At 62.5% G+C, this 26,637-nt stretch overlaps 1 protein-coding gene across 5 annotated transcripts in view; it reads right to left on the bottom strand.

Moving 5' to 3' along the window:
* Positions 1-26,637, bottom strand: part of SDK2 (sidekick cell adhesion molecule 2) — a 52,172-nt gene that overhangs the window by 1,687 nt on the left and 23,848 nt on the right. For 2 of the 5 annotated variants that reach the window (XM_080386908.1, XM_080386907.1), the window contains 42 exons: positions 20,489-20,595; positions 18,915-19,062; positions 17,928-18,061; positions 16,752-16,863; positions 16,400-16,590; positions 16,140-16,223; positions 15,874-16,068; positions 15,562-15,678; positions 15,199-15,366; positions 14,810-14,912; positions 14,382-14,558; positions 14,159-14,295; positions 13,805-13,952; positions 13,594-13,734; positions 13,319-13,500; positions 12,917-13,032; positions 12,033-12,228; positions 11,686-11,784; positions 11,366-11,557; positions 11,155-11,276; positions 10,976-11,085; positions 10,738-10,888; positions 10,355-10,592; positions 10,155-10,270; positions 9,727-9,916; positions 9,413-9,511; positions 8,875-9,069; positions 8,585-8,786; positions 8,258-8,361; positions 8,083-8,153; positions 7,836-7,971; positions 7,091-7,147; positions 6,748-6,849; positions 6,437-6,552; positions 4,694-4,880; positions 4,065-4,202; positions 3,825-3,986; positions 3,560-3,685; positions 2,566-2,730; positions 2,081-2,221; positions 1,272-1,410; positions 811-937 (listed from right to left, as the gene is read on the bottom strand). In XM_080386908.1, coding sequence (XP_080243034.1) covers positions 811-937; positions 1,272-1,410; positions 2,081-2,221; positions 2,566-2,730; positions 3,560-3,685; positions 3,825-3,986; positions 4,065-4,202; positions 4,694-4,880; positions 6,437-6,552; positions 6,748-6,849; positions 7,091-7,147; positions 7,836-7,971; positions 8,083-8,153; positions 8,258-8,361; positions 8,585-8,786; positions 8,875-9,069; positions 9,413-9,511; positions 9,727-9,916; positions 10,155-10,270; positions 10,355-10,592; positions 10,738-10,888; positions 10,976-11,085; positions 11,155-11,276; positions 11,366-11,557; positions 11,686-11,784; positions 12,033-12,228; positions 12,917-13,032; positions 13,319-13,500; positions 13,594-13,734; positions 13,805-13,952; positions 14,159-14,295; positions 14,382-14,558; positions 14,810-14,912; positions 15,199-15,366; positions 15,562-15,678; positions 15,874-16,068; positions 16,140-16,223; positions 16,400-16,590; positions 16,752-16,863; positions 17,928-18,061; positions 18,915-19,062; positions 20,489-20,595 — 5,941 coding nt within the window. Of the gene's footprint in view, positions 1-810; positions 938-1,271; positions 1,492-2,080; positions 2,222-2,565; positions 2,731-3,559; positions 3,686-3,824; positions 3,987-4,064; positions 4,203-4,693; positions 4,881-6,436; positions 6,553-6,747; positions 6,850-7,090; positions 7,148-7,835; positions 7,972-8,082; positions 8,154-8,257; positions 8,362-8,584; positions 8,787-8,874; positions 9,070-9,412; positions 9,512-9,726; positions 9,917-10,154; positions 10,271-10,354; positions 10,593-10,737; positions 10,889-10,975; positions 11,086-11,154; positions 11,277-11,365; positions 11,558-11,685; positions 11,785-12,032; positions 12,229-12,916; positions 13,033-13,318; positions 13,501-13,593; positions 13,735-13,804; positions 13,953-14,158; positions 14,296-14,381; positions 14,559-14,809; positions 14,913-15,198; positions 15,367-15,561; positions 15,679-15,873; positions 16,069-16,139; positions 16,224-16,399; positions 16,591-16,751; positions 16,864-17,927; positions 18,062-18,914; positions 19,063-20,488; positions 20,596-26,637 lie in introns of all 5 variants that reach the window. The other 3 variants (XM_080386905.1, XM_080386904.1, XM_080386906.1) reach the window with 2 other exon arrangements.

The raw sequence follows: 26,637 nt of genomic DNA on the forward strand, positions 1-26,637 counted from the left end.
GTAATTGGATTCAGCTTCCCCTGGCCCTGCACAAAGGGCCCATTGAGGGCGGTGGGGAAGCTGCACCGCGCCAGCGCCAGCTCCCGCCGCTCTTCACAGCTCCTCAAAAGCCACTCAAGCCCCGCTCCGGCAAGAGGGAGCAGAGCCGGCATCTGCCACAGAAGGCAAAAGAAACAGCCGATGCAGGCAGTGACAGGGGGGCCCCCTGGGGCTGGGCCCCCTCCTGCTCAGGGACAGCCACGGAGACCCCCAGGACCTTTCCCTGGGCTTCAGCCTCGGTCTTTTCAGATGCTGCCCAGTGTCGGTCCTGGGGATGATGCTCCTGTGGCCTCGCTGGAGGCTGCCTGCCTGGGGAGCTGCCCGTGGCCACGCTCCTGCCCGGCCACAGCTGCCCCTTTCTCCGGGAGGAGACAAAGGTGCCATTTTGCAGGGTTGGCAGAGCTGTGGCCATTGCCACCAGCGACCAGGCACAGCAGGACAGTCCCCAACCCTGCTGCCCTCCTGTCCGCTGTCCCCAGCAGCCCTGGGTTCCCCCCCGCAGTGCCACATCCCCCCAGTGCATGGGCTGTGGGCTGTGCCAGCTTTGCTCCGGCTCTGTGCCGTGAAGCCATGGGGAATGCTGCTGCCTAAAAAGCAGGATGGGGTAGGAGAGCAGGATCAGCATTGCTTTTCCCAAATGTGCACCAGGACCTGCATCGTGGTGGGCAGAGAGCAGGGCCGATGCTCAGGGAGGACTCCCAGCACCTTCCATCCTGCCCTTGTTCCCCCTGCCCCAGGTCCCCATCCCCACGTGCAGCCCCGGGTGGTCACCTGAGAGTCGGAGACCTCGGAGGGCTTCTCCGTCAGGCTGCTGCTCTCGGCGGGGATCAGGTCGTTGTACTTGGTCACATCCTCGTCCGAGTAGTGGAGGCTGCCAGGGCTGGGCCGCGGCGGGGACCTTGGGGAGAGGCAGGTGCTCAGCGCAGATCCCCCCTCGGGGCTGTGCCATGTGGGGACGAGCCCAGCCGACCCCCTGGGCAGGCTCTGGGACCACCCATATGCTGTGCCAAGCTCCCCCTAAGGACGGACCCTGCCTGTGGTCCACGGGCTCTCAGGCATTCCCAGCTTTTCAGGCTGGGGGGGCACTGGGCAGAACAGGGTCACCCTGCTGGGGTGCCAGCCCTCCCCAGCCCTGTGCCCATCCCATAGTGATTGCATGATGGAGGGATGGGCATAATGACTTAAAAAGCTCCCCCCTGCCCAGGGAACGGGCTGCAGCGGCAGGTCCCTACCGGGTGTAGATGCCATTTTTCCGGCAGAAGGAGTTCTTGACAGAGAGGCGCCGGTTGTTGAGCTCCAGGGCGGGGAAGCTGCCCTCATCCAGGCTCACCATCTCACCGTGGCTCAGAGCGGTCGCCTTGGAGCTGTTCCCTGGGGGACGGGATGCTGAGCCTCCCCCAGACCCTCCCCAGGCAGCACAGTCAGGGGGGGCCTGGACTCTGCACAGGGGGGCTGGGGAATGACCCAGGGAGGGTTGTGCTGGCTCCGCATTAGAGAGACCACAGCCTGGGGACAGCCACGAGGTGCCAGTCCCGGAGCAGCAGCCACGCATCAGCCCCGTGCCCAGCACCGCCAGCCGTGCCGAGCCTGCCTGCCTTGGCTCGCACCCTGACCTGCCCCATCGCCTCTGGCTCCCGGCTCAGCGGCTCTGTTTGCTTAATGAGGAGGTCTGGATTTTCCCCACAATTTGAGCCCTTGATACAGCTAAGAAAACAGAGCTGTGTTTGACTAATCCCAATGACCTCTGCTGAGCCCCCCAGGCTGTCCTGCCTCTGCAGAGCTGACAGTGGGACAAGTCACTTATTTAATCTTTAGCTCCCAGTGCTCTCTGGGAAGCCCACAGCATCTCTATCAGATGTCACTGGGTCCATGGAGGAGCCATGCCCCGAGGCAGGCAGGGAGGCAGGCTCCCACCACCCTACTCAGACCCCAAAGGCAGGCAGGGAGGCCCCAGAGAGGCTGCTACGGGGTCAGGACGCTGCACCCCCTGGCTGGCACCTCAGAGGGTCCCATCACCACCCACTACATCCCCGGTGCTCACCTGAGTCTGACTTCTTGGCATACTTCTTGCTCTGCCCACGGATGATGAGCACGAAGACAAGCAGGAGAATGAAGATGAGCCCTACCAGGGCGATGACCACCAGGAACCACCACTCCTCGTAGAACGGGTTGGCTTTCTGGGCTGGGGCACAGCAGGGAGGATCAGAGGGGGACAAGCATGCAGGGCAAACCGGTATGGATGGGGAGCCCCGGCTGCAAGGCATGGGGTTGCCATGGGGAACTTTGTGAGACCTGGATCCATGTGAAGGAGTGGGTTAAAGGGGTGCGTGTGACAGGGGGCTTTGCAAGGGGAGTGCTGGCAGATGCTGCTGGCAGCAGGATGTGGGGCTCTGTAGGAGCCAGGCAGGGCTGGGGAGATGGGTTTCAGTGGTGGCCACAAGGACAGAGCAGCACTGGGACTCTCCCTCCAGCACAGGGGTACCAGCATCCCCCCAGAGACACCCACGTGCTGCCCCCACTGGCTACCTGACACGGAGGGAGAAGGCGTGCTGGGGGTCCCGTAGCCATAGTCATTCACAGCGATGACACGGAAGTCATAGCTGACCCCCTGCTTCAGGATGTCCATGCTGAAGGTGTAGGAGGTCACTTCCTTGGGGATGTCTTTGATGAGGATATCCCAGAGTCCCTCATCTGGAAGAGAGGAGGAGCCTGGGAGAGGGCGACTGGCTCTGTGGGGCCCCCCAGGGCGAGGGGCTGATCCCCCCCACCCAGGAGCACCTGCCCTCTGCCCGCCCTCCCCTTCCAGCCCCGGCAGGCACTGAGCTCGCTCACTGCAGCATCATTAAAAAGCCCCAGTGATGCACATGCCTGATTGATCACCCGCCCTGGCCAAGGGCAAGGCACCTCCCTGGAGACCTGCTGCCACCGCAGCCCCAGAGCACCCCTGGCAGCCCCACGGGCTCACGGGAGTGAGGGGTTTCCCTCCTGGGTGCTGCTCCCCGACACGACACGGGGAGTGGTACCCACCCCTGCTAGCGATCGATTGGGTTGTCTGAGCTGCGGTCTCTGTGGCAGGAGAAATCATTAACTTGGGGCTGCAGGAGAGAGCGGGGCCATGCCTGCTGGCTCCCTGCCGCGGGGATGGGGAGTCCCGGCTGCCAGCCCTGCCTGCACAGGAGCAGGGCCCTCCTGTTTTGGGATAACCTTGGTGCCCCTCAGCTCCCCCTTGCCCGGCTGGGGGAGCATCACAATTTCCATGCCTATGAAAGCAACAGCACCAATGAGTACTGCTCCGCAGCTCATCTGCCCCGTTCCATCACTCCCAGCCAACACCTGCTCGGCAGCACGGTCCTCGTGGACCGACACATGGCCAACACCCCAGGCACCTGGGTCCTAATCCCCAAGCCTGTCAGGTGGCCTGGGTGAGATCAGCACTCCCTGCCTCAGTTTCCCTTTTTCCTGAATCCAAGACACCACTGGTATGGGGGTGGGGGTGGAAAACAGAGAGAAGTTGCAGTACCTGAAGGACGAGCTTCGATAACGTATCTGGTGATGGGCCCTTGGCCGGGATCCCCGCTTGACCAGTGGATGGTGATAGCTGAACCGTAGCGGGAGATGAAGGGCTCACCAGGTGGGCCAGGGGCACCTGGGGACCCAGAGTGGAGCTTGTGGCGCGGGGGCACAAGCTGGCACGCGGCCATGCCGGCCCCAGTGGTACTGTGGGAACCGTCCCCACTGCATCTCCTCCCTTGCCCCCAGCACAGCATCCCACATGTCCCCCCTACCTTCCCCAGGCCCCGTGGTGATGTTTGCCTCAACGTTTGGCCCGTAGGCGAAGGTTTTGGCCCGGATCCGGAACCGGTATGTCACACCCTCTGCCAGGTCCTTCACCTTCATCCACAGTGGGCTGTTGCCCTTCACGTCCACTGTCACAATCTTACTGACACCTGCAGGGATGGAGGCTGAGCCGGGTCCTCCCCAGAGCCCCCCCCCAGCTTCCCCTCATGTCCCAGCCATGTCCTCACCGTCCACGGGCATGCAGGGCTCATAGACCAGCCTGTAGCCCTCGAGGATGCCGTTGGGCAGCGGTGGTGGCTCCCAGGACACATTCACCGAGGTGGTGGTCAGCTCGCTGAACCGGATGGAGCCGGGGGCACTGGGAGCTGCGAGGGAGCAGAGCGGCCGGGGACAGCTCAGTGCTCCCAGGGGACACCCCAGCACCAAGCCAGCCCCTCTCCCTGCCTCCTCCCTAACAGGGCCGGGGTACTTGCCATCACCATCTCACACCACCCTGGTGCCACCTGCCTGTGCCCCCATCCCCACCGCAGCAAAGACCCCGCCAGGCTCAAAGACCCCACACAGGGCTCAGGGAAAGAGCCTCCTTCTCCTTGTCTCTTCTCCCGAGACCTTCATCCTTCTCAAGTCTCAGGCAAGACCTTCATCTCCACGTGCCCCCAACCCACAGACCCTCCGGAGTGAGCCCAGGGCTGCTCTCTGCTTGGGACTGCAGCAGCAGGAGCCATGGTGCAGCTCGGATGAAGGGGCATCAGCCAGACAAAACCAGAGCTGGACCCATGGAAAGACTTCCCTGTGCAGCCCAGGGGTGGGAGGGTGCTGAGCAAAGGGCTGGGGGGAGCCATGCCACGGGCCCCACCTGCCTGCTGCGTCCGCCCCTTGATGGGGGTGCTGCGGGGCCCGTCTCCCGCGGCGTTGAAGGCGGCGACGCTGACCCAGTAGGAGGTGTACCCCGTCAGATTCTTCAGCTTCACCCCATTCTCAGGCATGAAAAGTGTCTTCACCCGTGCGCTCTCGTTCTGGCGCTGGGCCTCCCAGAAGTGGATCTGCAGGAGGAGGAGGGAGCACGGAGACCTGGGTGATGCATGGATCCAGCACACCTCGCCTTCCCCAGGCCCTTTGCTTTGCTCAAACACCCCGTGCAGCTCTGCCTGGGCTCCTAAGCCCCTGTCCCAGCGTGGCTGGGGGCATGTCAGAGGGAAAGGAACTGCCTCTCCTCCAGGATGGCTCCAGACTGTGCTGGTCATCGGACACGACCCCCACTCACAGTAGGCTCAGGGCTCAGCATCGCTGTACTGCAGAGCAAGCACGCTCAGATGACCCTTGAGCTGTGCCTAATTCTCAAAGGACAGAGCCAAGCAGGAGGAACCACCACGGATGTGGTCAAGGAGGTGCCTAGAGCATGGGGATGGGCAGCCCGGCAGCACCCTGGATGTACGCCAGCACCATCCGAGCACCACCTTGGGTGCACCCCAGCTGCACCCTGGCTCCATCCTGGCAGCACCCCAGCTCTATCCCTGCAACACCCCGGCTCGATCCTGGCACCCCAGCTGCACTCTGGCTCCATCCTGGCAGCACCCCAGATGCACCCTGACAGCACCCCAACTCCATCCCAGTTCCATCCTAGCTCCATCCTGGCTCCATCTCTGCAGCACGTGGAAGCACCCTGGCCCCATCCCTGCTGCCCCCGGCTCCATCCTGGCAGCATCCCGGCTCCATCCCTGCTGCCCCCGGCTCCATCCTGGCAGCATCCCGGCTCCATCCTGGCAGCATCCCGGCTCCATCCCTGCTGCCCCCGGCTCCATCCTGGCAGCATCCCGGCTCCATCCCGGCTGCCCCCAGCTCCATCCTGGCAGCATCCCGGCTCCATCCCTGCTGCCCCCGGCTCCATCCTGGCAGCATCCCGGCTCCATCCTGGCAGCATCCCGGCTCCATCCCGGCAGCATCCCGGCTCCATCCCGGCTGCCCCCAGCTCCATCCTGGCAGCATCCCAGCTCCATCCTGGCAGCATCCCGGCTCCATCCCTGCTGCCCCCGGCTCCATCCTGGCAGCATCCCAGCTCCATCCTGGCAGCATCCCGGCTCCATCCCGGCTGCCCCCAGCTCCATCCTGGCAGCATCCCGGCTCCATCCCTGCTGCCCCCGGCTCCATCCCGGCTCCAATCCCGGCTCCATCCCGGCTCCAATCCCGGCTCCAATCCCTGCTGCCCCCGGCTCCAATCCCAGCTCCAATCCCAGCTCCATCCCTGCTCCATCCCGGCTCCATCCCAGGGCCGACGGCGCCACCTGCCGTCCCGCGGCCGCTCGGCACCGGGCTGGGACACCCGGCACGTCCCCAGAATTCCTTCCCCAACGACATGTATAGCATCTCCCAGGGCACCCAGCACCCCAAAGCGACACCCTACACCTCCCCAGGGCACCCAGCATCTCTCCAGATCCGACACCACACACAGCGTGTCCCAGGGGACACGGCAACCTCCAATGACACTCAGCACCTCCCCAGGGCACCCTGTGCCCCCCCAGGAACCCAGCACCTTCCCAGCACACCCAGTGTCCCTCAGCCCCGGCTCCCTGCCAGCTCCCAGGTGACAGGGTGCGGGTACCTTGTAGCCCTGTATGTCCCCGTTCTGGCTCTCGGTGGGTGGCGGTTCCCAGGTGACATCCAGCTGGGTGGCTGTAGCTGCCTGTACCGCCACGTTCTGTGGCGCACCAGTTGGCACTGTGCCAAAGGAGGGGACAAGTGTCACAGCCCAGCTGAGACCAGGGAGGGGAAAGCCCCCCCCCTCCCTTGATGCATTGGATGCGCTGCCTCGCCTTGGCACGAGCTGGGGGTACCAGGGCAGCAGAGCCCCCTCCCCACAGCTCCCAGCTGCCGGCAGCCCCTCGCAAGGCAAGGCCATGCCAGAAGACTCACCCGCTTCACCCACAAAGACCTCCTGAGGGGGGCTGGGGGGGCCCTCGCCCACAGCGTTGTACACGCTCATGCGGATCTCGTAGCGCCGGTGCTTGCTCAGGTCTGCGGGGGAAAGGGGAGAAGGGGTGAGCGGGTCCCTCCCTGCAGGCAGAGGGGTGGGGGTCCTGGCAGAGCCCCCTTTGCTGGGGAGGATGGGGGTGTCCCCAAGGAGCAACAGGAGCAGGTGGGCAGAGGTGTCCCGGGGCATTCAGCTGAGCCCGGTTCACCCCACAGCACAGGCAGGCGGAGGGAAGGACGCACAGGGGGTGGCAGCGAGGACACGGGTGGGGGAGCGGTGACTTACTGTGCAGCTCGTACTGGGTGAGGGAGACCTCGCTGAGGTTGTGCACGGCGTAGATGGCTGGGCGGCATGGGGCAGGGAGAGCAGGCAGCTGGTTAGTCCCGCATGCAGCATGGCACCGGTGGGGTCCCGCCACCAGGTACCCACCCCAGCATGCCTGCCCCCCCCAGCGTGGGCCAGGGGTCCCCTGCAAGGACCCTGTCACCCCCAGAGGCCAATGGGGCTGTCACAGCACTGAGGAGCCTTTCCATCCTCCAGCTCCATCCCCTGAACGGGACAATCTGGGTCTGGGCATGAGGGTTTCCTCAAGGGTCCAACCGCAGCTGAGAGCAGTGGACATGGCAAGGTCCTGTCTTGGGGTCTGCACTTGTCACGCATGTCCCTGCTGCCCCCAGAGTGATGTGACCCTGTTCCCTTTGGGGCCTGAGGACAGCAGCGCACCTAGACACACACAGCGGGATGTCACGCAGACACCCATGTTAGGTGCAGACACGTGGACACCCGCGCTACAGGGACACAGGGGCTGAGCACAGGGGGACATCACAGACGAGCATGCTAGGGACCACAGACCTGGTGGCACGAGGGGGCTGGTGGCAGCTCCACGGAGCACAGCCTGACCAGCTCCAGGCTGGTACCCAGGAGAGGACATGGAGCACAGGATGCTGCCGTGCCCCACCTTCCACCCACCACCATTGTGTCACCTGCCCAGCCACATGTCCCCAGGCGTGGCAGGGCCACAAGCACTCACGGGTGAGCTCGGCCCACGTGGTGCCGGGGCTGCCGATGCTGCGCAGGGTGAAGCCGCGCAGGCTGTCGTACACCAGCTCACGATAGCGGAGACGGAAACCCAGCAGGATCCCATTGATCTTGTCCTCGGCCGGGGGCTGCGTGGGGAGGACAGTGAGGGGCTGCTCTGACCCAGGCTCCCTGACACCCCGAGATGGCTGTCCCTGGCACACCTCGGTGCCACCACGCAAGGCAGAGGGGACAGTTACCTGCCAGCGGATGAGCACTGATGTGGTGGTGTGTGGGGTGACGGAGAGGATGGTGGGGGCTTCCTCGGGGGCTGTGGGAGAGAAGCAGGTGGTGAGGCTCCAGAGATGCCCTGGGCACTGGAGGATGCCCAGGCCATGGGAGACACCCTCTGTCCCTGGTGCAGCCTGCGCTGACCCGCCTGCAGGGTGGTGAGCGACTCCGACTCCTCACTGTACTCGCTGTCCCCGATGTCATTCGTCGCCTTCACGCGGAACTTGTAGGAGGTGAAGGGCTTCAGCCTGCACGGGAGCAGAGCAGCATGGGGACAGTGAAGCCCCAGGTGAGCGCATGAGCCACCCTCCCTCCCACAGGGCACGCTGGCCAGTCTTCCCGACGCTGGTGCAAGCACTCCTCATCGGATGGGGAAACTGAGGCACGGGGAAACTGCCCAAAAGCAGAGCCCATCACCTCCCCGGCCCCCCATCACCCCACAGCATGGCTCGGGGCCGGCCCGTGCCTCACCGGTCCACGACGAAGGCGGTGGTGTTGCGGCTGACAGAGGCGGAGTGTAGTGCCCACTTGCCGTCGGGCAGCTCGCGGGTCTGCACAGTGTAGTAGCGGACGGGGGAGAGCCCGTCGCTGCCCGGCTCCCAGGAGAGCAGCACGCTGCGGGCTCGGACCTCCTCCTGCTGCGCCAGTGGCTTCCCGGGGGGCTGCGGGCGGTCTGGGAGAGGCGAGGGGCTGGGAGCGCTGCAGGCACGCCACGGGCATGCACAGCCCCCTGCCACGGGCTGGACCCCCCACCCCGTTACCTCTCTTCTCTGTAGTCACCACGAGGGCTTCGGCCGCCTCGCCCCAGCCCTTGCGGGTCTGTGCCGCGATGCGGAAGAGGTAGGTGGCCTCGGGCTGGAGGCCGGTGGCTGTGTACTGCCGGGCGCTGGGCTCCAGCACCTCCACGGCGGCTGCATTGACCGTGGTGGTGTTGAGGCGGTGGGTGACCTGGTACGCTGCGGGGAAGGGAGCGGCACGGTGGGGCTGGCAGAGGGGACACCGTCTTGGCCTCCCCCTATGCATGCCTTCCTCCTCCATCCCTGCCCACGCACGGGGCCAGCAACAAGGGGGTTTGGGGGGTTTTGGCTCCCTGCACTGGGAGCTCACACACAGCCAGGGACCCAACACAGCCCACTGAGTGGGGAGACCCCAGCCCTGGGGGCAACGGGCACCACAATGCTCAGGGTATCTCAGGGAGCTGGTCTCTGCCTCCCTGTGTGGATCCGTGGTCCCATGGGACCTCTGCACCCCTCTGCAGAGCATCCTGGCATGGCACAATCAGGATGGCTCCCCACATACCCAGGATGATGCCATTGGGTGCTGCGGGCGGCTGCCAGATGAGCCGCACCAAGGTGGTCCTCACTTCGGGGAAGAGGATCCCCACGGGGGGGCCGGGCACTGGAGGGAGGAGAGATGGGGTTCACCAGGGAGTGCACAAGTGCACGCAAAGCGCCAGTTCCCATCCCACAGGAATGGGAGCCCTGGCTGTCCTGGTCAGGGGGGAGAGGGATTGCCCCAGTGACCTGGGATGGGATGGGATGGGATGGCCTTAGGCACCCAGGGGACCTCCAGCCCACTCAGGTCTCTCTGCCCATCCAGGAGCTGTTACCCACCGTCATCCAGTGTCCGCTCGAGTATGGGGGGCCGGCTGGGCACGCCGTCACCGATCCTGGTGAAGGCCAGCACACGGATCTCGTACAGCGTGTATTTACCCAGCCCGGTCATCTGGGCACTGCGGGAGGCATTGCCCTCCGCCAGCCAGAACCGGGCACGCGCATCCGAGTCCTTCTCCTTGTACATCACCTGCAAGAGACCCCGTGTGACATGGCCGGGCAGGGCCACAGCCCCAGGACGGAGCACCGTGGCAAAGGCCAGCACCAGATGGGCACCATCTCTTGGATGTGGCACAACAAGGGACCTGGCAGCCTGCAGGGCGATTCCTCCCCGGGAAAGCCATGCTTCCCAGGTTTGCACGATGCTGCCATGATGCAGGGCTGCTGGCAGGCAGAGCCACAGCACCAGGGCTGTGGTCGGAGCTCACCTTGTAGCCCAGGATGAGGCCATTGCAGTCTGCCTCAGGGATGTCGCTCCATCGGACCAGCATGCTGCTGGAGGAGGTGGCCAGCGCTGACACGTTGCTGGGGCCAGAGGAGGGCACTGGAGGGGGCGGTGAGGGGAGGAGTGTCAGTGGCCAGATCCAGCCGGGGTGGGTGCCCGGCACTGCAGGGTGGGCAGCGGTACCTGACTCCCGGGTGCGTCCCACCACTGAGTGGCTCCAGGGCCCCGAGCCGATGGCATTGAAGGCTTGGACCTGCACCCGGTACTCGGTCCACTCCTCCAGGTCCTCGATGGTGTACTCCCGCTCCACACGGTCATGGATGACGTGCACCGCTGCCTGCCCTCGCCCGTCTGAGCGCACGTAGCGGATCCTGTAGCCCACTGAGTCGGGGTTCCCGTTGTACTCCTGCTCCAGGAGGGGCTGGCCCCAGCCCACAGAAACAGACACCATCACTCCTGATGTCCTGCAGCCATCCAGCTCCATACCCCTTCAGGTCACCACCCCTCCACCGGCCCTGCACCCAGAGACACAGACACCTCCGCATCATGGTGTGTCCCCCCCTCACCATCCAGCGCAGCCACAGGCTGGTCTCGCTGGCTGTCCTCAGGGTGACGTTAGCAGGTGCCATGTCCGGGGGGGCCTGCAGGGTCTGGATCCTCCGGGAGGGCAGACTAGGGGGGCTGGTGCCCACGATGTTCACCTGCCGCATGCGGAAACTGAGAGAGGAAAGTGGGGAGTCACCATGGGGGGTGAGGGCTCCAGTCCCCCGGGGAGGATGGCACAGCACCGTCCTGGCCACTCGCCTGTAGTAGGTGAAGGGCTTCAGGTTGGGCACCTCCATGGAGCGGGCATCGGGCTCGTTAGCCAGCTGGTGGATGAGCCCCCACTCTTCGGCCTCGCCGCTCTGGCCCACCTGTGGGACGGGAGTGGGGTGAGCTGCTCCCCTGGCACCCCCTCACCACCCCCTGGAGCCACCCCATACCTGTGCCTCCACCTGCCAGCGGGAGATGGAGGTTTTGCCATCGTAGCCCGGGCGAAACTGGAGGGTGACAGAGCGGGGTCCAATGTTGGAGATGCCCAGGTTGGTGGGGGCACCGGGGAGCTCTGCAAGGAGAGAGGAGGATGGGAGGCACCGGCTGCTCACCCCCAGCACCACCGGCAGCCTGGCAGCATCCCTGTGCTGCCGCGCTCACCTGGTGGCACCCCCGAGGAGATGGTGGAGGAGGAGACCTGGCCCTGGCCCTTGGAGGTCATGGCAGCCACCTCGATGGTGTAGGTGGTGAGGGCGGTGAGGCCGGTGACGCGGTACTCCAGGGTGACATTGGGCAGGTAATGGGTGACCCGTGTGTTGGTGCGGTTGTACTCCTCCCAGGAGATCCGGTAGCCTGAAAGCACTCCACGTTGTCAGCCCCCCTCATCCCCCACCCTGGGGAGCTGAGTGGGGCTGGGGGAGATGCTGCAGGGCAGGAAAGGGGCCGATGTGGGAGCTGGGTACCCACCAGTCCTCCCTTACCTGTCAGGATGCCGTTCTTCTCCAGTGGTTCCTGCCAGCTGACCTTCAGGGACGTGTCCAGGATGTCACTGAAGCTGAGATGTCCCACGGGACCAGGCACTGCCCAAAGACACCCAGGGGCTCAGCACGCAGCCACGCACCCAAGGGCAGGAGCCCTCGACACCCACGGGACCCCTGCAAGGAGCGAGCGTGGAGGGGGCTCCCCAGGGACTGGCAGCACCACCATTCCACATCCCCACCGGCAGCACCAGTGGGACCAAGTCCCCCATCTCGGGGCTGCTCCCACCCTCCCCAGGAGCCGCACATGGGCAGGGGGCATCCCGCGGGAACGCAGAGCCTCCCCGTACCATCCTCGTGGGTGCGCACCAGCTGGGGGGGGCTGCGCGGGCCGTCCCCCGGTGTGGTGAAGCACAGCACCGAGGTGAAGTACTCGGTGAATTTCCGCAGCCCCGCCACGTAGCCCACGTGGATGCTGTCCTGGAAGTTGGGCCGCACTGTCACCACCGCCGCCTCCTCCTCATGCTCCGGCTCCCAGGCGATGAGCTGCGGGAAGAAGGAGCTGGGACAAGGATGCTGGGTACCAGCGTCCCCACCGCCCACATCAGTACTACAAACACCATCCTCCAGGCACCTCCAGCCTCCTCTTATTTATTCAGAGTTGATTAAATATCAATTAACAGTGCAGGGAACACTTGATGCCTTTAACCATGCGTGTTTACCCGTAAGAGCCGATACGGAGCGTGCGCTTTGTGATTAACTCCCATTGATAACGACGCGTAATCGCCCACTCACCCACATTTAGGAGGGATGTTTGGGCATTTAATTGGTATTGTGCAAGATAGCCTATAGCAACTTAATTAAATACTAATTAGGCCCTAAAAATACTAATCAAAAATACTAAGTGGCATTTAATAAGAATGTTAAATATCCTACTTGCTCTGGTTATCTCATTCAGCGGCAATTAAATTCCTGAACTTCTTTTGAGTGGATTAAGAAACAAGTTTAATGTTTTAATTCAATTTCATTAATGTAAATTCTAATTAATTGCAATTTGGAATTAATTACAGAGCATGGAAGACTCCAAACCCATGCAAGTGTTAAATCTCAGTAAATATTATTTTAACAGTCAGGCTGGGAGGAGGAGTCAAGCCAATTTGTGGAGGCTGGCCGACGAGTTTCCCCAGCCCTGGCTGCCCTGTTTTTGGGGAGACCCATGGCAATCACCCCTTACCTTGTACCCCTGGTTGATGCCGTTGATGAACTGGGGGCTGGGGGGGTTCCAGGTGAAGCGGATGGTGGTGGAGTTGGTGGCCTCAGTCTGCACATTCCCTGGAGGCACCGTGGGGACTGCCGGGAGGAAGGGATGGCTTGCAGCAACTCCAGCTCCATAGGGTCGCCTTCATCAGCTAGGCAGCAGCACCCCAGGAGCATAGGCACCCACAGCGGGGAGCACCCCAGGCACCCAGGATGGTGCCCCAAGATGCCCCTGGCTCTGCAGCCCTGATCACCCCTCCCCAGCAGGTCCCAGTCCTCCTAGGATCCTCACACCCATCCTCCTGCCACCCATCCCCATCATCCCCACGGCACAGCCTGTCACCACTGCGGTGAACACCAAGCCCCTGTCCCTGCCTACCTCCCTGCAGAGTCCACTCGGTCACCTTCATGCTATACACCCCCAGGCCAGCGCTGTTGTATGCCGCCACCTCGATCTCATAGTTGGTCCAGATGATGAGGTCCTCCAGGAGTAGGTTGTTGACGTCGGCATTGGTGATGTTCTTGAACTGGTAGCCCACAGGCAGCCCAGCCAGGCAGTATCTGGGGACCAGCTGCTGTCAGAGCTGCCAGTGTCCCCACCGGTGCCCTGGGATGCTGGGAATGGGATGCCTGTGTTCCCCCACCCGTGCCTACCGGATGATGTAACCCTTGAGGACACCGTTCTGGTGGCTCTCGGGGGGCGGCTGCCACTGGATCATGATGGACTGGTTGGTGCGGCCGCTGGCGATGACGTTCTGAGGGGGTGCGGAGGGGGGCTCCTCGGGCAGGGACACCCTGTGAGGGACAAGGCAGGAGTGAGCACCCAGGGCCGCCGGCTCCCCCAGGACCCCTGGCTGCAGCTCACCTCTCTGTGTCCTTGCTGAACTGCCCCCTGCCCACGTCGTTCACGGCGCAGAGGCGGAACTGGTAGGACCGAGCAGGGACCAAGCCCCGCACTGCCACCGATGTTGACTCGGGGTCCACACTGGCCAGCAGCACAGTCCAGGGCGCATCTGCATGGGGAGAGGGGGGAAGTGGGGTGGAAGAGCTGACCTGCAGGGTGCTGGGGTCCCCTGTCCAGCTAATGAGCCCCGGTGTCCCCAAACTCCCCGCAGCATCCCCTTGTGCACTGCCCTGGGGTGATGCTGGAGACTGGACTTTACCCAGTGCCAGCCTCGCCAGGACCAGCGCGGCCGGGGAGGTGGGAGCAGCCTCTTACTGTTCTCGGAGACCTCCACAACGTAGCGGAGCAGGGGGCTGTTGCCGTCGAAGGGCTTGGCCCAGGTAAGGTTGATGGCCCGTTTCTCCAGGGGGCTGAGGGTGGCCACGGGGCTCTCAGGGGCGTGGGGGAGCTGCCTGGACACGGGGGTTAGGGAGGGGGCAGTTAGGGAGGGAGCACAGCCCTGGCGCGGGGTGCCGGCAGGGATGAAGGGGTGTCTCACCGGACACGGAGGTGGGCACTGCGTGAATCGTTGCCCCCGGCTGAGACCACCTTGCAGGTGTAGGTGCCGATGTCACCCGACCAGGTCTGGGAGATGTGGAGGCTGCCCATCTTGTCCAGGCGCACCCTCGGGCCGCTCTCCGGGCTCAGCGGTGCCCCATCCTTCTCCCAGATGTACCTGTGCAGGGGGGCACAGACCTGAGCCCTGAAGCACCCTGAAGCTCCCCACAAGAAGAGGGGACCGGGGTCCCACCAGCGCGCCGGGCTCCCCGCGCACAGGGCACCAGGTGGCACTGCAGGACCACCAGCACAGGGCTGGGGATGGAGCCACCCCCCTGCCCGCTCCTCCCCAGGCAGGCAGCGGTGACAGCAGGCAAGCAGCCTGGGGGTGCCTGCACCCCCCGAGCCTCCCAGCCCCGTAGCACGCACCTGACATCCACACTGGGGTCGTGGGTGACCCCACAGCTCATGACAGCCTTGGTCCCTTTGATGACACTCTGGTCCTGCGGCGGGTCGGTGATACGAGTCCTTGCTGCAGGGGGGCAGAATGAGCCACCAGCACTGCCTGGAGGGCTGTGGGGGTGGCATCGGCAAGGCCAGCCCCAGTTCGCACCCACACAAACCAACCAGCCACACGCCAAAGCCCATTCCTGGCACCCCCAGAGAGCTCCATCCCACGCCACGCACGGTGGGAGGCAGCACCCAGCCACCCACGGAGCTGGGCAGGGTCCACCCTGCACCATGCGCCCGGCAAGGCGGCGGACAGAGCCCAGCTGCCACAGAGCTGGGTGACACTGGCACTCTGGCGGGTGCCTTACCCCAGACAACCAGGTCGGCAGATGCTTCATCCACGCCACGGGAGTTGGTGGCCAGGCACGTGTAGGTGCCGGCGTCAGCGAGGTGCGCAGGGCTGATGAGCAGGCTGCCCGACTCCAGCAAGGTGAAACGCGGCAGCTGCACCGAGCCGCTGGCCAGGATCCGCTCCCCTGGGTGACACAGGGAGCCCCATCAGCTCCCACCACCCCAGCCATCGGCCAAGACTGGTGGCCATGAGCCTGGTGGGCCATGGAGCTCAGAGCCACAAGCCCTGGGGCCGTGTGGGCAGGCAGGGATGGGCAGGGCAGGGACAATGCTTGGAGGGCAGGCTTGCCCACCCCCCAGTGCCCCCAGTCCCTTTATACCTTTCTGCCACGTGATGGCCGGGCGTGGAGCCCCCGAGGTCTCGCAGTTGAGGATTACAGACATGCCATCAATCACCGTGCTGTCCTGAGGACCCCTGGTGATGTTGGGAGCGATGCCTGTGGGGCAGAGAGATGCACAGCCCCCCCTGAAGCCCTTCCCAGTGCCCAGCCCGGAACTGACCCATTCCCAGGGCATGGGGGGGTCCCATGCCCACAGGAGGGTTTCCTGGGGTCCCCAAGCCCCCTGTGGAGCCCAGCCAGGGGGTCCCAGGCACATCCCGGGCTCCAGGGCGGGCGGGGGCTGGCACCTACTGGTCACGGCCAGGTACGTGGTGGTCTGCACCTCGCCAGCCGCATTGCGGGCGAAGCACTGGAACATGCCGGTGTCGTCGGGGACCAGCCCACTGATCTGCAGGCTGCCATCTGCCAGGAGCTGGAAGCGGGACAGCTTCTCCAGGTGGATGAGGGCAGCGTCCTTGTACCAGGCCATCTCGGGGGGGGGCACGCCTGCAAAGCCCAGGGCCATGTCAGGCATAGGGCTGTGGCGGCACGGGGAGGGCAGCTGGGGAGCAGCTCACCTTTGGCTTGGCAGGGGATGGCCACCACCTTCTCCATCTCGGCTGTGATGTGCCTCTCCGGCTCCTTGATGAACTGTGGTGGCTCTGCAAAGGGAAGCACAGCAATGGGCAGGGGCTTGCGTTGGAGCTGGGGTCCTCTGGCCCCACTGTCCAAACACCGCCAGTGACTCCTGCCTGTCATTTCCCACCTCAGCCCCAGGGCTGAGGCTGCCCCAGCTCGCTGCACACATGGTTTGGGCTGCCTGCAGCCAGGTCCTCACCCAGGACAGAGAGGTAGGCGCCCTCAGCCACGGCGGGCACGCTGCTGCTGCGGAGCACAGCCTCGCACTCGTAGTAGCCGCTGTCACTCAGCACGGGGTTGAGGATGGTGAGCCGGCGGCTGTAGTCACTGATGCCGCTGGAGAGGGGCACCCCATCCTTCTTCCAGATGATGTGCAGCTTGATCAGCGGCCTGGGGAGCCCAGGAGCATGTCAAGAGCCAACCCCAGCCACCACAGAGCCCCCCCACCTCCCTCCATCCCGGAGTCGTGGTGGGAAGGGACCTGAGGACATCCAGCCCTAGGGCTGGCTGATGCCAATGGGGAGATCCCCCATCCCCATCCTGCTACTCACCTGGCATTGGCCACGCACTCCATAGTCACCTCTGAGGTCCCGGCCACCACACTGGTGTTCCTGGGTGGGACAATGATGGTAGGTGCGATGGGATCAGCCGGGCCACCCACATCTGGGGAAGGAGGCCAGAGGGACGGACATCAGCACCCCCTGTTCACACCCGGGTACCCCAGCTCCCAGTGAGGCTGACAGGCACCCAAAGCCTTGTGCCTGCCCTGCCTGACATGGAGGTGACAAAGGTGGCAGGGACCAAAGGTCCATGGATTCTGCTCTCCCATGGGTAGGAAGGGCAGGTCCAGCCCATCACCTTGGCATCAGGGTGCCTTCATAGCTCTCCCTAAGTCCCCTCCTCCTGCAGGAGCCCACAGGACCAGCCTGGCCCCCAGCCTGCACGGCAGCACCGGCTGGCCGGGAGGAGGGAGAAGGGGAGTATATAAAGCAAAATGATTGCAACAATAAAAAACCCTCATGTAGGCGCTGTAAAAATGCGATCAGCTTGAAAGCTGCTGATATAGCTGAATCCATAAACATGGGCTCCAGGTTGTTTATTGCGCACCAGGACGCTGAGGTACAGAAAAACAGATTAATGGGGCAGGAGGGGAAGGGGGACAGGCAGAGCCCTCTGCAGAAAGGGATAAACCCCTCCACGGAGCAGCGGGAGGGGAGATGGGATGAGTACCCACAGGACTGATGCCACTTTGGGGCAGCTTCTCTGAGATGGGCTGTCACCACCTGAACAGGGGCCAGGGGACCCTCGGCCAGGTCCTGCAGGGTCCCAGGGGACTGGAGGGATGGAGGGGCCACAGGGGTGTCCCCCAGGCAGGGGCTGATCTGGAGCAACATGGGCTGGGAGGGGAACGTGGGCAGGAGTGGGGCAGGGTGTCCTGCCGCAAAGCTGCTCCCGGTGGGGCTCCATCGCACCATCCCATCCCGCAGACTGGTCCCGGGGCACGGCCGGATCCAGCCCCGGCAGCAGGGATGGAGCGGGAGGCTCTGCCCGTGATACAATTAGCGCCTGCAACACAGCCCGAAGTGCCTAAATAAATTTTGAGGCGGCTGAACTGTTAAGTCAGCAGAAGCCGGAGCCTCTGAAGAGATTTACTGCAAATTAAACTTGGGGGTGAGCCAGGCAGCGCAGGGGGAGTGGGACCAGGGGGCAATGCCCCCCGCACTCACTGGCCACGGTCAGCGTGATGGGCTGGCTCGTCTTGTTGTCCCCGTTCTTGTCATTCACCGCCTGCACGTAGTAACGCCCTGCGTCCGGGGCCACCGTGGAGAGGATGACGAGGGTGTTCTCCAGCGTGATGGCTCTGTGGGGACGAGTGGGTGGCATGAGATGCGGATGCAAACCCAATGGGGACGCTGATGCAGCAAGTTGGAACCCTTGCTCCCCCACTCAGCACCCACACCAGCCTTGGGGCACCCACATGGGACAGGCAGGACCCCCAGCCTTCCTCCTGCCTGCCCCAGGAACCGGCCACCAGCCCCGCCCGGGGCTCTGCGCAGCCACTGGCCCCAGACGGTGCCGGGACCGAGCCCCACACCCCACCCCGTGCCAAGCAGCGCACATCGGACACTGCAGATTAATAGGACTTTTTTTTTATTATTATTATGATTATTTTTTATGGAACGATCTAATCTGCTGGAAACATAAAATGGTTTGGGGAACATATTTTTTACCATTAAATATGAGATAAAGGAGTTTTATCTCCTCAATCCTGCTTTGCAAATGGAAAGGAGACCAGTTCAATTCCTGCATAATGCGGGTTACAAATTCAATTCCCCTACACTGTGTCTGCCAGCACCAGGCTCACTGCTCTGGCAGCACCGGGGGCTGCCATGGCCCCACTGGGACCCCTCGCACACATGCGTGTGCCATGCCCACCCCCATCTCACCAGCTGCTGGCCCAGCACATGCTGCACCCCTTTCACTCACTTTCCTCCCTCTTCTTTTCATTTTTTAAAAAATTCATTCCCCCAGTGACAGAGCCATTAGTTGCCAATTCTGTCTCCGGGTTTTAGCATGATGTGCTCAAGACATCTGTTAAACATCCTTATTGCAAGGACAACGGCAGCCAAGGGAAACGCAGCCCGCCCCCCGGACGCTGGGGGGATGCTGGGGGGATGCCGGGGGGATGCCAGGGGGATGCTGGGGGTACTCACATGCGGCTGCTGGGGGAGATCTTCCGGCCCTCACGAAACCAGGTGACCTGCGGCTGGGGGAAGCTGGCGATGCGGGGCGCACGGATGACAGCCGCCTCCCCATGGGACACGCTCTGCTGTGTCTCGCTGTCCTCGAAGCTCCCCATGTCTGCAAAATGTGCAGGAGAACCATGTCAGAGGCTGGGGAGGGGCCAGCAGCACACCTGGGGACCCAGCAGGATCCAGCCCCGGGTCTGGCTGGGGAGCAGGCTGGAGGCCATGGGGATGGGCTCCCCCAGGGGCTGCAGAGGGGCTGCCCTGGAGTCTGCTCTCTGCTCCCCTCCTCAGCTGGGGTGGCTTGGCTGGCACAGGGCATGGGATGGAGGTGGGGCAGCTCAGCCCCATCCAGAGCAGCACTGCATGCCCGGGGCTGTGCTCCCACCAGGATCCACCCCTGCAGTACCCAGAGCTGCACAGGCCCATCACCCGCATGCCAGCCTGGGAAACCCTGCCCCTGTGTCCCCCACCAAAGGTGGGGTGCAGACACAGTGAGGCGGGCTCAGTCCCAGAGCTCCCCAGCACCTCTCCCTGCCCCAACAGAGTGCCCAGTGCCGGGAGCAGCCCAGCATGATCTTGCTCTGTGGGCCAGGATGGGGCATCCGCTGCCTCTGTCCTGCCCAGCTGCTTGCAGGCTGGAAGTGCACAGCAGTTGAGGAAAGCAGAGTGAAGCAGGGTGCATGGAGAAGGGGGGGCAAGGGATTTTTATTGACTTCCCTTAATTGCTGTAATTAAAAACATGTAAAGAATCTTTTTTTAACGACTTTGCCATTATCATTAGTTGTTAGCACAGCTGCCTTATTAATTTCTCATTAGCTCCCTGATTTGTCATTGCTTCCTAGGAAGGCTTTTAAGGGGATGGGATTGGGGACATCCTGGAGAGAAGGGGTGATGGAGAGGGGCAGGTCCCCTGAGGCACAGAGCCAGCGTCCTGAGCCTCAGCACCCTCCTGTCCTGCTTAACCCCCCCCATGGTGCCTCTGCATCACCCCCCAGCGCAGACCCCGAGGTCTGGCCCATCCCGCTTGGACCTGCTCATTCCCAGGATCCATGCCCAGCCATGGCAGCAGCACCCAGGACCGACTTGCCCCCCAGCTGCCCCTTCCCCTGCGCTGATGGACGCAGCCACCCGGCCCCATGTGCTCCTGTTTGCTTTAGGAAACAATTATCAACGGTGTTTGCTTTCAGCGCTCCACGCAGGAGAAGCGGGGCTGCTTTCATGCTGCAAAGTGTTTCAGCGTCCCTAAAGCCAGAGCCACCCACCCAGATAGGTGCTGTGGGTTTCCCAGCCCTGGTGCTCTCTGCCTGCACCCTGGGGTACCCCCCTGCACCCCAACCACCACAGCCTGACCGGGCAGCAGAGGCAGCAACAGCCCTGTCCCTGCCAGCATCGCCCTAGGGGTGCTCCGGACACGTGTGTGCTGGCCATGGGCTGCACCAGTGCCAAAGCTGTCCCCAGTGCTGGGGAGCTGGGTGTCCCCAGTGCTGGGGAGCTGGGTGTCCCCAGCCAGTCCCCCGCTGAGCGGGGCTGTCACTTACAGGCCACCTGCACCTCGGTCTGGCGCTGCAGCAGGGCTCCCATCCGGTTGCGGACAATGCAGCGATAGAAGCCGGCATGTGTGCGGTCCAGCGACGTGATCATGTACCTGCAGGAGAGAGGATCCACCTCAGTGGTGGTGGGGACATCCAAGTCACCATCACCACCCCCGGAGAGGCTGGAGGTCCTATGTAACCCCCCATTTACTGCTGGGCAGCAACTCCTGCACCAGGTGCTGGGTCCTTCCCCAAAAGCAGCTGCTAGAGGTGTGTGTCCATGCATGTATGTGCATGTCTGTGCAGGCATGTTTGTGTGCACACACACACACGTGTGCACGCTGGGGAGACAACAGTGTCCCTCACTGCTGCATAGGGACTCATGGCCACGCACACAGAAGGTGCTTTCGCTTCACCACACACATGGCATGAGCCAGTGCTGTCACCCACCCGGTGCTGGGGGTGTGTGTGTGTTGATGGTGACTCAGTGACATGAGCAGGAGGCACTAGGCAAGTGGCTTCAAGCTGTCAAAGGTGGAGGCAGCTGCTGGGGACCTGGTACCCACTGTCCTGACCCCTGTGCCAAGCCCCACACCGAGCCCCAGTGGTGTGTGGCGGAGGGACACAGGGGTCTGCTGGTGTCACACAGCCTTGGACCCATGAGCAGCTGATCCCAGCACCGCTCCGATTAGTCAGACAGAACTGCCTTATCATCCCAGCGCCTGCTCTTATCAGCTGCCACCACTAGCAGCTGATAAGCAGATAAAGGAAATAACCGTGTCTCAAATCGCCCACAGCTCCCAAGCATTGTCCCCATCCCCAAGCCGGACCGCACTGCCACCAGACCTCCCCGAGCAGTCCCCCCCCAACAAGGGATGCAAGCAATCCTGCAATCCTGCTCCATCACCCCCCAAAATAGGCTGGATGCCCCTGGCCTCAGCCTTGCAGATGGGCAAAGCTCTGGGGAGATGGGCAGGTGCTGCAGCATTGCCTCCCCTGATGGGGAGCACTCTGAGATAAAGCAGAAAGGGAATAAATAAGCTCAACCCCCCCTTGCCCAAAATCGAATCTTGCATTAGAACATGCTGCGGGCTATTTCATCACAGCTTTATTTGTTCTTTTGATAACCAAGCGTAAATTAAACTTTCGTAAGACAGAAGGAACATGTCCCCTCTGCCAGGAAGTGCAGCAGGCCCCTGTGCCCACCTCCCCAGCATGGGAGATGGGTCTGGGGACATGAGGCTCCTGCTTTGCCTGGTGGCACCACCCAGCCAAGGTAGGCACAGCAGGGCTGGCATCAAACCCACTGCCACCACCCACCCACGCGGTGTGCTGGGGGTCACCCACCCCTGCGGGAGAAAGGAGTTCCCCCTTTGGGAACGAGTCCTTGAGTGTCACAACTGATATTTAAAACTGATCCCCAGAGGCTTTAAATAAGATATTTCAATTCCACAGAGCTGTCAGGAACTGATGCAGACACCAGGAATAATGGGCTCACTCTCCTTGTGGTGTCCTCGTTAATAAATTACACGCACACACCGCGACTCCTGAACACACACACGCATGCCAGTGGACAGGCAGATGGATGCTTGCGGACGCTCACCCCGGCTCAGCAGCAGAGGGGCACGCGTGGTCCCCACACAGACCCCCCTGCGCATCCCCCTGCTACATCCTCATTGTCACGTCCCCTCCAAACCCTCTTCCTGGGAAGGGGCCAGTGCAAAGCCCCCAGCACAGCCCATGAGCCACCCTGTGGGACCCAAACCACCCCCATCCTTGGGGCCCACATGCACCCATGCCTGGAGCACCCACCGATGCGCAGCCCCCCTGCAGCACCTTGTCCCCAAGCACTGGGAGCCAGGACACCTCTGTGGGCATGGGCAGCCCCCCCCCCCCCGCCCCCGGTGGGGACACCCCTGCAGATCCAATTAACAGGCCCTGGTCCCCGCGCCAGTGGAGCTATTAAGAAGCTGAGCATTTGCACACACCTAAGCGGCTGAAAATAGCCCGGAGAAAGGAAATCAATTACCGGGCGAAGCCTGGCCCGCAGTCATTAACCAAATATGAGTAGAGACTTTGTTCTCTGCTGCTCGGCTTCCACGGAGGCTTTTATCCAAGACTGCTCTGATTTGATTTCCTTCCCCCATCACGCCCAGCTGTAAGGGGACGGTAACCCGTCTCACCCTCTCGCAGCGGGGGTGCTGCAGCAGGACGAGGGGTGAAGCATGCTGCCCCAGCACCCCACGCAGCCCCCCCAGTTTGAGCAAGGAGGAGATGCCACAAGCCACAGCGGGAGCTCCCAGCTCTGCCATGTCGCGCAAACAAGCAGCTCCTCTTCTTGCGGCCGAGCGGGGCTGCTTTGCCCATCCACCAGCCCGGAGACGTGCTTTGGGCCGCTGAAGCCAGGACGGAGGTCTGGCCCTGCTCCCGGCACAGCCCTTGCTGCTGACTCCACTGTTTGGTTTGTTTGTAAAGACAGAGGTTGACAGGGCAACGTCTGTAGGGAAAAGCACTTCCGAAGCGAGGACTGACCCATGCTTCAAAAAAATGCACTGCTGGAAAACAGCAGCAGTCTCCAGGCTCAGTCAGAAAGTGGCTGTGCCACGCTTGGCCCCGGGGTCAGGGAGGGGACTCCAGAGCCAGAAGCCCCATGCCAGGGGATCGGTGGGCTTGCAGAAGCAGCCGGCCAGCAGAAGGCTTTGGCACCAGATTCATCTGCCAGATGGATGGGCTGCACGTGGGGAACAACAACTTACCCACCCACCCAGCCAGCCCAGCTCCCACCAGCAGCCTGACCGTGGCAAGGCAGGGCAGGGCACAGCCCCGTGACCAGCCATAGCCACGCTACACTCTGCAACTCTGGGCCAGGCACCGGCACCACCGATACGCTCGGCACACCAGGCTGCATGTGCCACCTTGTTCTGGTAGGGCTGCTCCCGGCACGGCGATGCCCCGCGCCCGGGCACAGCCATGCCCCAGCCTTGGCTGGTGCTTGCAGCTCTATTATTGTAGGGTTGCTGAGAAGCGTGGGGCTGACGCTGCTGAATTATTATTAGATTGAGGGGGTGGAGAGGGGCCGGGAAAAGCATCAGCCAAAGGATTTGATCCATCAAACTGAAAGCCAGAAGAGTGCAGAAATCTGTGTCGTTCTTCCAATGCCGCCCAGTAACAGCAACAGCTGGATCGGATTTTGGATATAAGCACATTGGCACGGTCCCCTTTGATTAATATCCTGTATAACGACTAATTAATTCTAGAGGGGATGTGTATTTGAACAGTTACTATGTGATAATGAAATGTCAAGTGAGCATTAAAACACACTTAGCAAAGGTTTAACGACTCCCAGCATCTGAGCCACGCGCCCCAGCACCTCCACTCGTGCCCAGCTGCAGCATTGGGCTGCCGCTCAATAAGTTTTTTAATACACCCCACCACCTCCCCCCCCCCCCAGGTATTTCATCAGCCCCTGTTAACTGTATTATTGGATGTCAATTAGCTCCTCATTGGAAAGGGTTCTGTTTTAACACGCATGGCCAGAGCCGTCACCCCTCCGCTTGGCAAAGTGTTTCGGTCAGGGGAATCCAGCAGGCGCTGGCGGCACCGTAAATCGCTGCCTCAATTGGCCCTGCCAGAACAATGAGCCATTTAATAATTAATGCCTACCACTGCCCTGCGCCTGGCAATCGCGGTCGCTTGCCCACACCAACCCCCCCACGTCCCCCTCAAAGCCAGACGAGGCAGAGAGAAGGGCAGGAGCCCTCGCAGCGCAAGCATCACAAGCAAAGCCCACCCCGCGCTGCCCATTACCGGCACGGTGCTGCCTCACCGCCACTCCTGGAGGCTCTGCCCACACGCAGCGATGCAGAACATGAAGCCAGCCAGGCTGGAGCCACAAGCACCAGAAACTCACTCCTGGGCTCCCACTAAGCCTGGCTGCAAGCCCTCTGGTGCTCATCAGCTCCCATTAATTATATTATTGAATGGCAATTAGCTCCCCAGGGGAGGGGGCTGTGCTTCACACCTGCGCTGGCAAAAAGCTGGTCCCAGCCGGAGCAGGGATGTGCTCCCAGTGAGCAGCGGCACCGGCTGGGTCCCAGCGGGGAGCTAGGGGTGAACTGCCCCATTTGCCCCCAGGTCTGTGTTTTTCAGAGGGTCTTGGCTCTACGTTTTACATAATTTGGGGACACAGTATGGGCATCAAACATCTGGAGTCCTCAAGGGGCCATAAAGGCTTGACAGGGTCCCGTGTGTGCAGCGTGCTGTGTTCCCTGCATCCCTGGGGGACACGCAGCCCAAAGCATCCCGGTAAGGTGGGAGGGCGTTGGAACAGCCCCAGCCCAGGGGTGCACCCGGAGGCTCAGTCCTGCAAACCTTCTTTTGCTGGGGGGAGGCATGGTGAGCACCACGGCAGCAAAGCCAGCCAGTGTCGGAGATGTAATTACACTTTCCCAGGCTGCGAGCTCCCGGCAAAGAGGATCTGGGCTCTTGGGAAGAGGCAGGAGATCCTTTAGTAGCTGCTGGGCTCCCGCACCAGCTGTGGAGGGATGCGGGAAGAGGGCTGATTTAGTATAGAGAAGATGCATCTCTTGGATGAGAGTCTGTCCAGCGGTAATCTATGTGTAAGGTAATTTCTGAAGGCAGCAGGACTCGACGCAGCCCTTAATAGGGCAATCTCATGTGATAAATTACCAGACCCAACTAATCTGCATGTTAAATTTCTTGTATGAGAAATAAATATCCTCAATTCACCAGAGAAGCGCTTTCCTTCCGAGGATTTCATTAAAGACATCAAGCTGCCTGATTTGCATGTTATGATTCCTCGTACGAGAAGAAGTCAGGCTCTGGAGAGCTCGCAGGAGAGCCCAGCACCGGCAAGATTATGCATGGAAAAACAGAGCTGGCTCTGGAGAGCATGATGCCAGCGTGCCGGGGCACAGGAGCGGAGTGCGTGGGCAAGCCCCACCGCCCGCCCTGCCGTCACCTTAACGAAGGTCACAACGGGCATCAGAGGGGATGGGGCTTTGCTGTGGGGTCCCCAGGCACAGGATGCAGCTGGAGGCCCACGGGAGGACATCTCCATGCATCCCACGCCAGCGGCAGGCAACAGAGGCAGCAAGTGGGTGGAGGCAGGCTGGTCCCCAGTCCCCTGCAGTCCCCAAGGATGCTCCCAAGGGGAGATGGCTCCACACACACATAGAGCCAGGCTGGTCCTCAGTCCCTCTGCAGTCCCAGATCACACTTGATCCCCAAGGATGTTCCTGAGGGAGGACGGCTCCACATGCACATGGAGCCAAGCTGGTCCCCAGTCCCCCCGCAGTCCCCAAGGATGCTCGCAAGGTGTTGGCTCCACCTGCATGCAGAGGCACTGCCTTGGCCCTCGCCAGCTTGGGGCCGGGGACTTGCCGAGCCCATTTCCCACCTGCCCTTTGCCACATGCCAACAAGTTGCTCTGGTGGCAAGGTGGCAAGCTGGCGGCTGAATCGCTGCGGGAAGGAAAGGGCAGTCGCCATGGAAACATGCTGCCAAACTGAGAGCAGCTCCTTCCCTTAAAACGCTGCGTGAGCTCATCTGACCATCAGATGAGGGTTATCTGGGGTGGTTCGTGGGGAGCGCGGGGCTGAGGGGATGCAAGCCCCAGCCCAGAGCCCCCAGAAAAATGGGTAAAATGCACAAAGGCAACAGGATGCACAAGAATGCCCTGCTGCAGGCAAGGATTTGGGGAGGAGTAGTGAGGGCAAAATGCTTGGGTGGCACCCTGTCCTGGCCAGGAACTGCGAGGTGATGCCACCAAGCCTCGCCGGCTCCCTAGGCATGCCCCGCGCCCAACCCCCCCACCCCCGAGCACATGGCCCTGCTGCTAAGCACGGTGCATCCCATCACAGGCCCTGGGGAAGGTCCCTCCTGCCCCCAGAGTGGGGACATGCCAGAGGGCACATGCCAGCCCCGAGCTGGGGGGTACTGGCTGCATCCCACATCCCTCATCCATGCTGCCGATGCACCCACAGCCATTCCTGGCCCCTACACGGACAGGAGCATCCCTGAGCCTCCCCAGCCATTGGTACCAGCCCTCCCCTCTCCAAGGATTACTCTGTTTCTAAACTCGTTAACTTTTAATTACTACCTTCCCACTGCCTGAGCAGGCTGGCTCCGTGCCA

Source organism: Falco punctatus (assembly GCF_963210335.1).
Source record: "Falco punctatus genome assembly, chromosome: 1".
NCBI classification, from domain to species: domain Eukaryota; kingdom Metazoa; phylum Chordata; class Aves; order Falconiformes; family Falconidae; genus Falco; species Falco punctatus.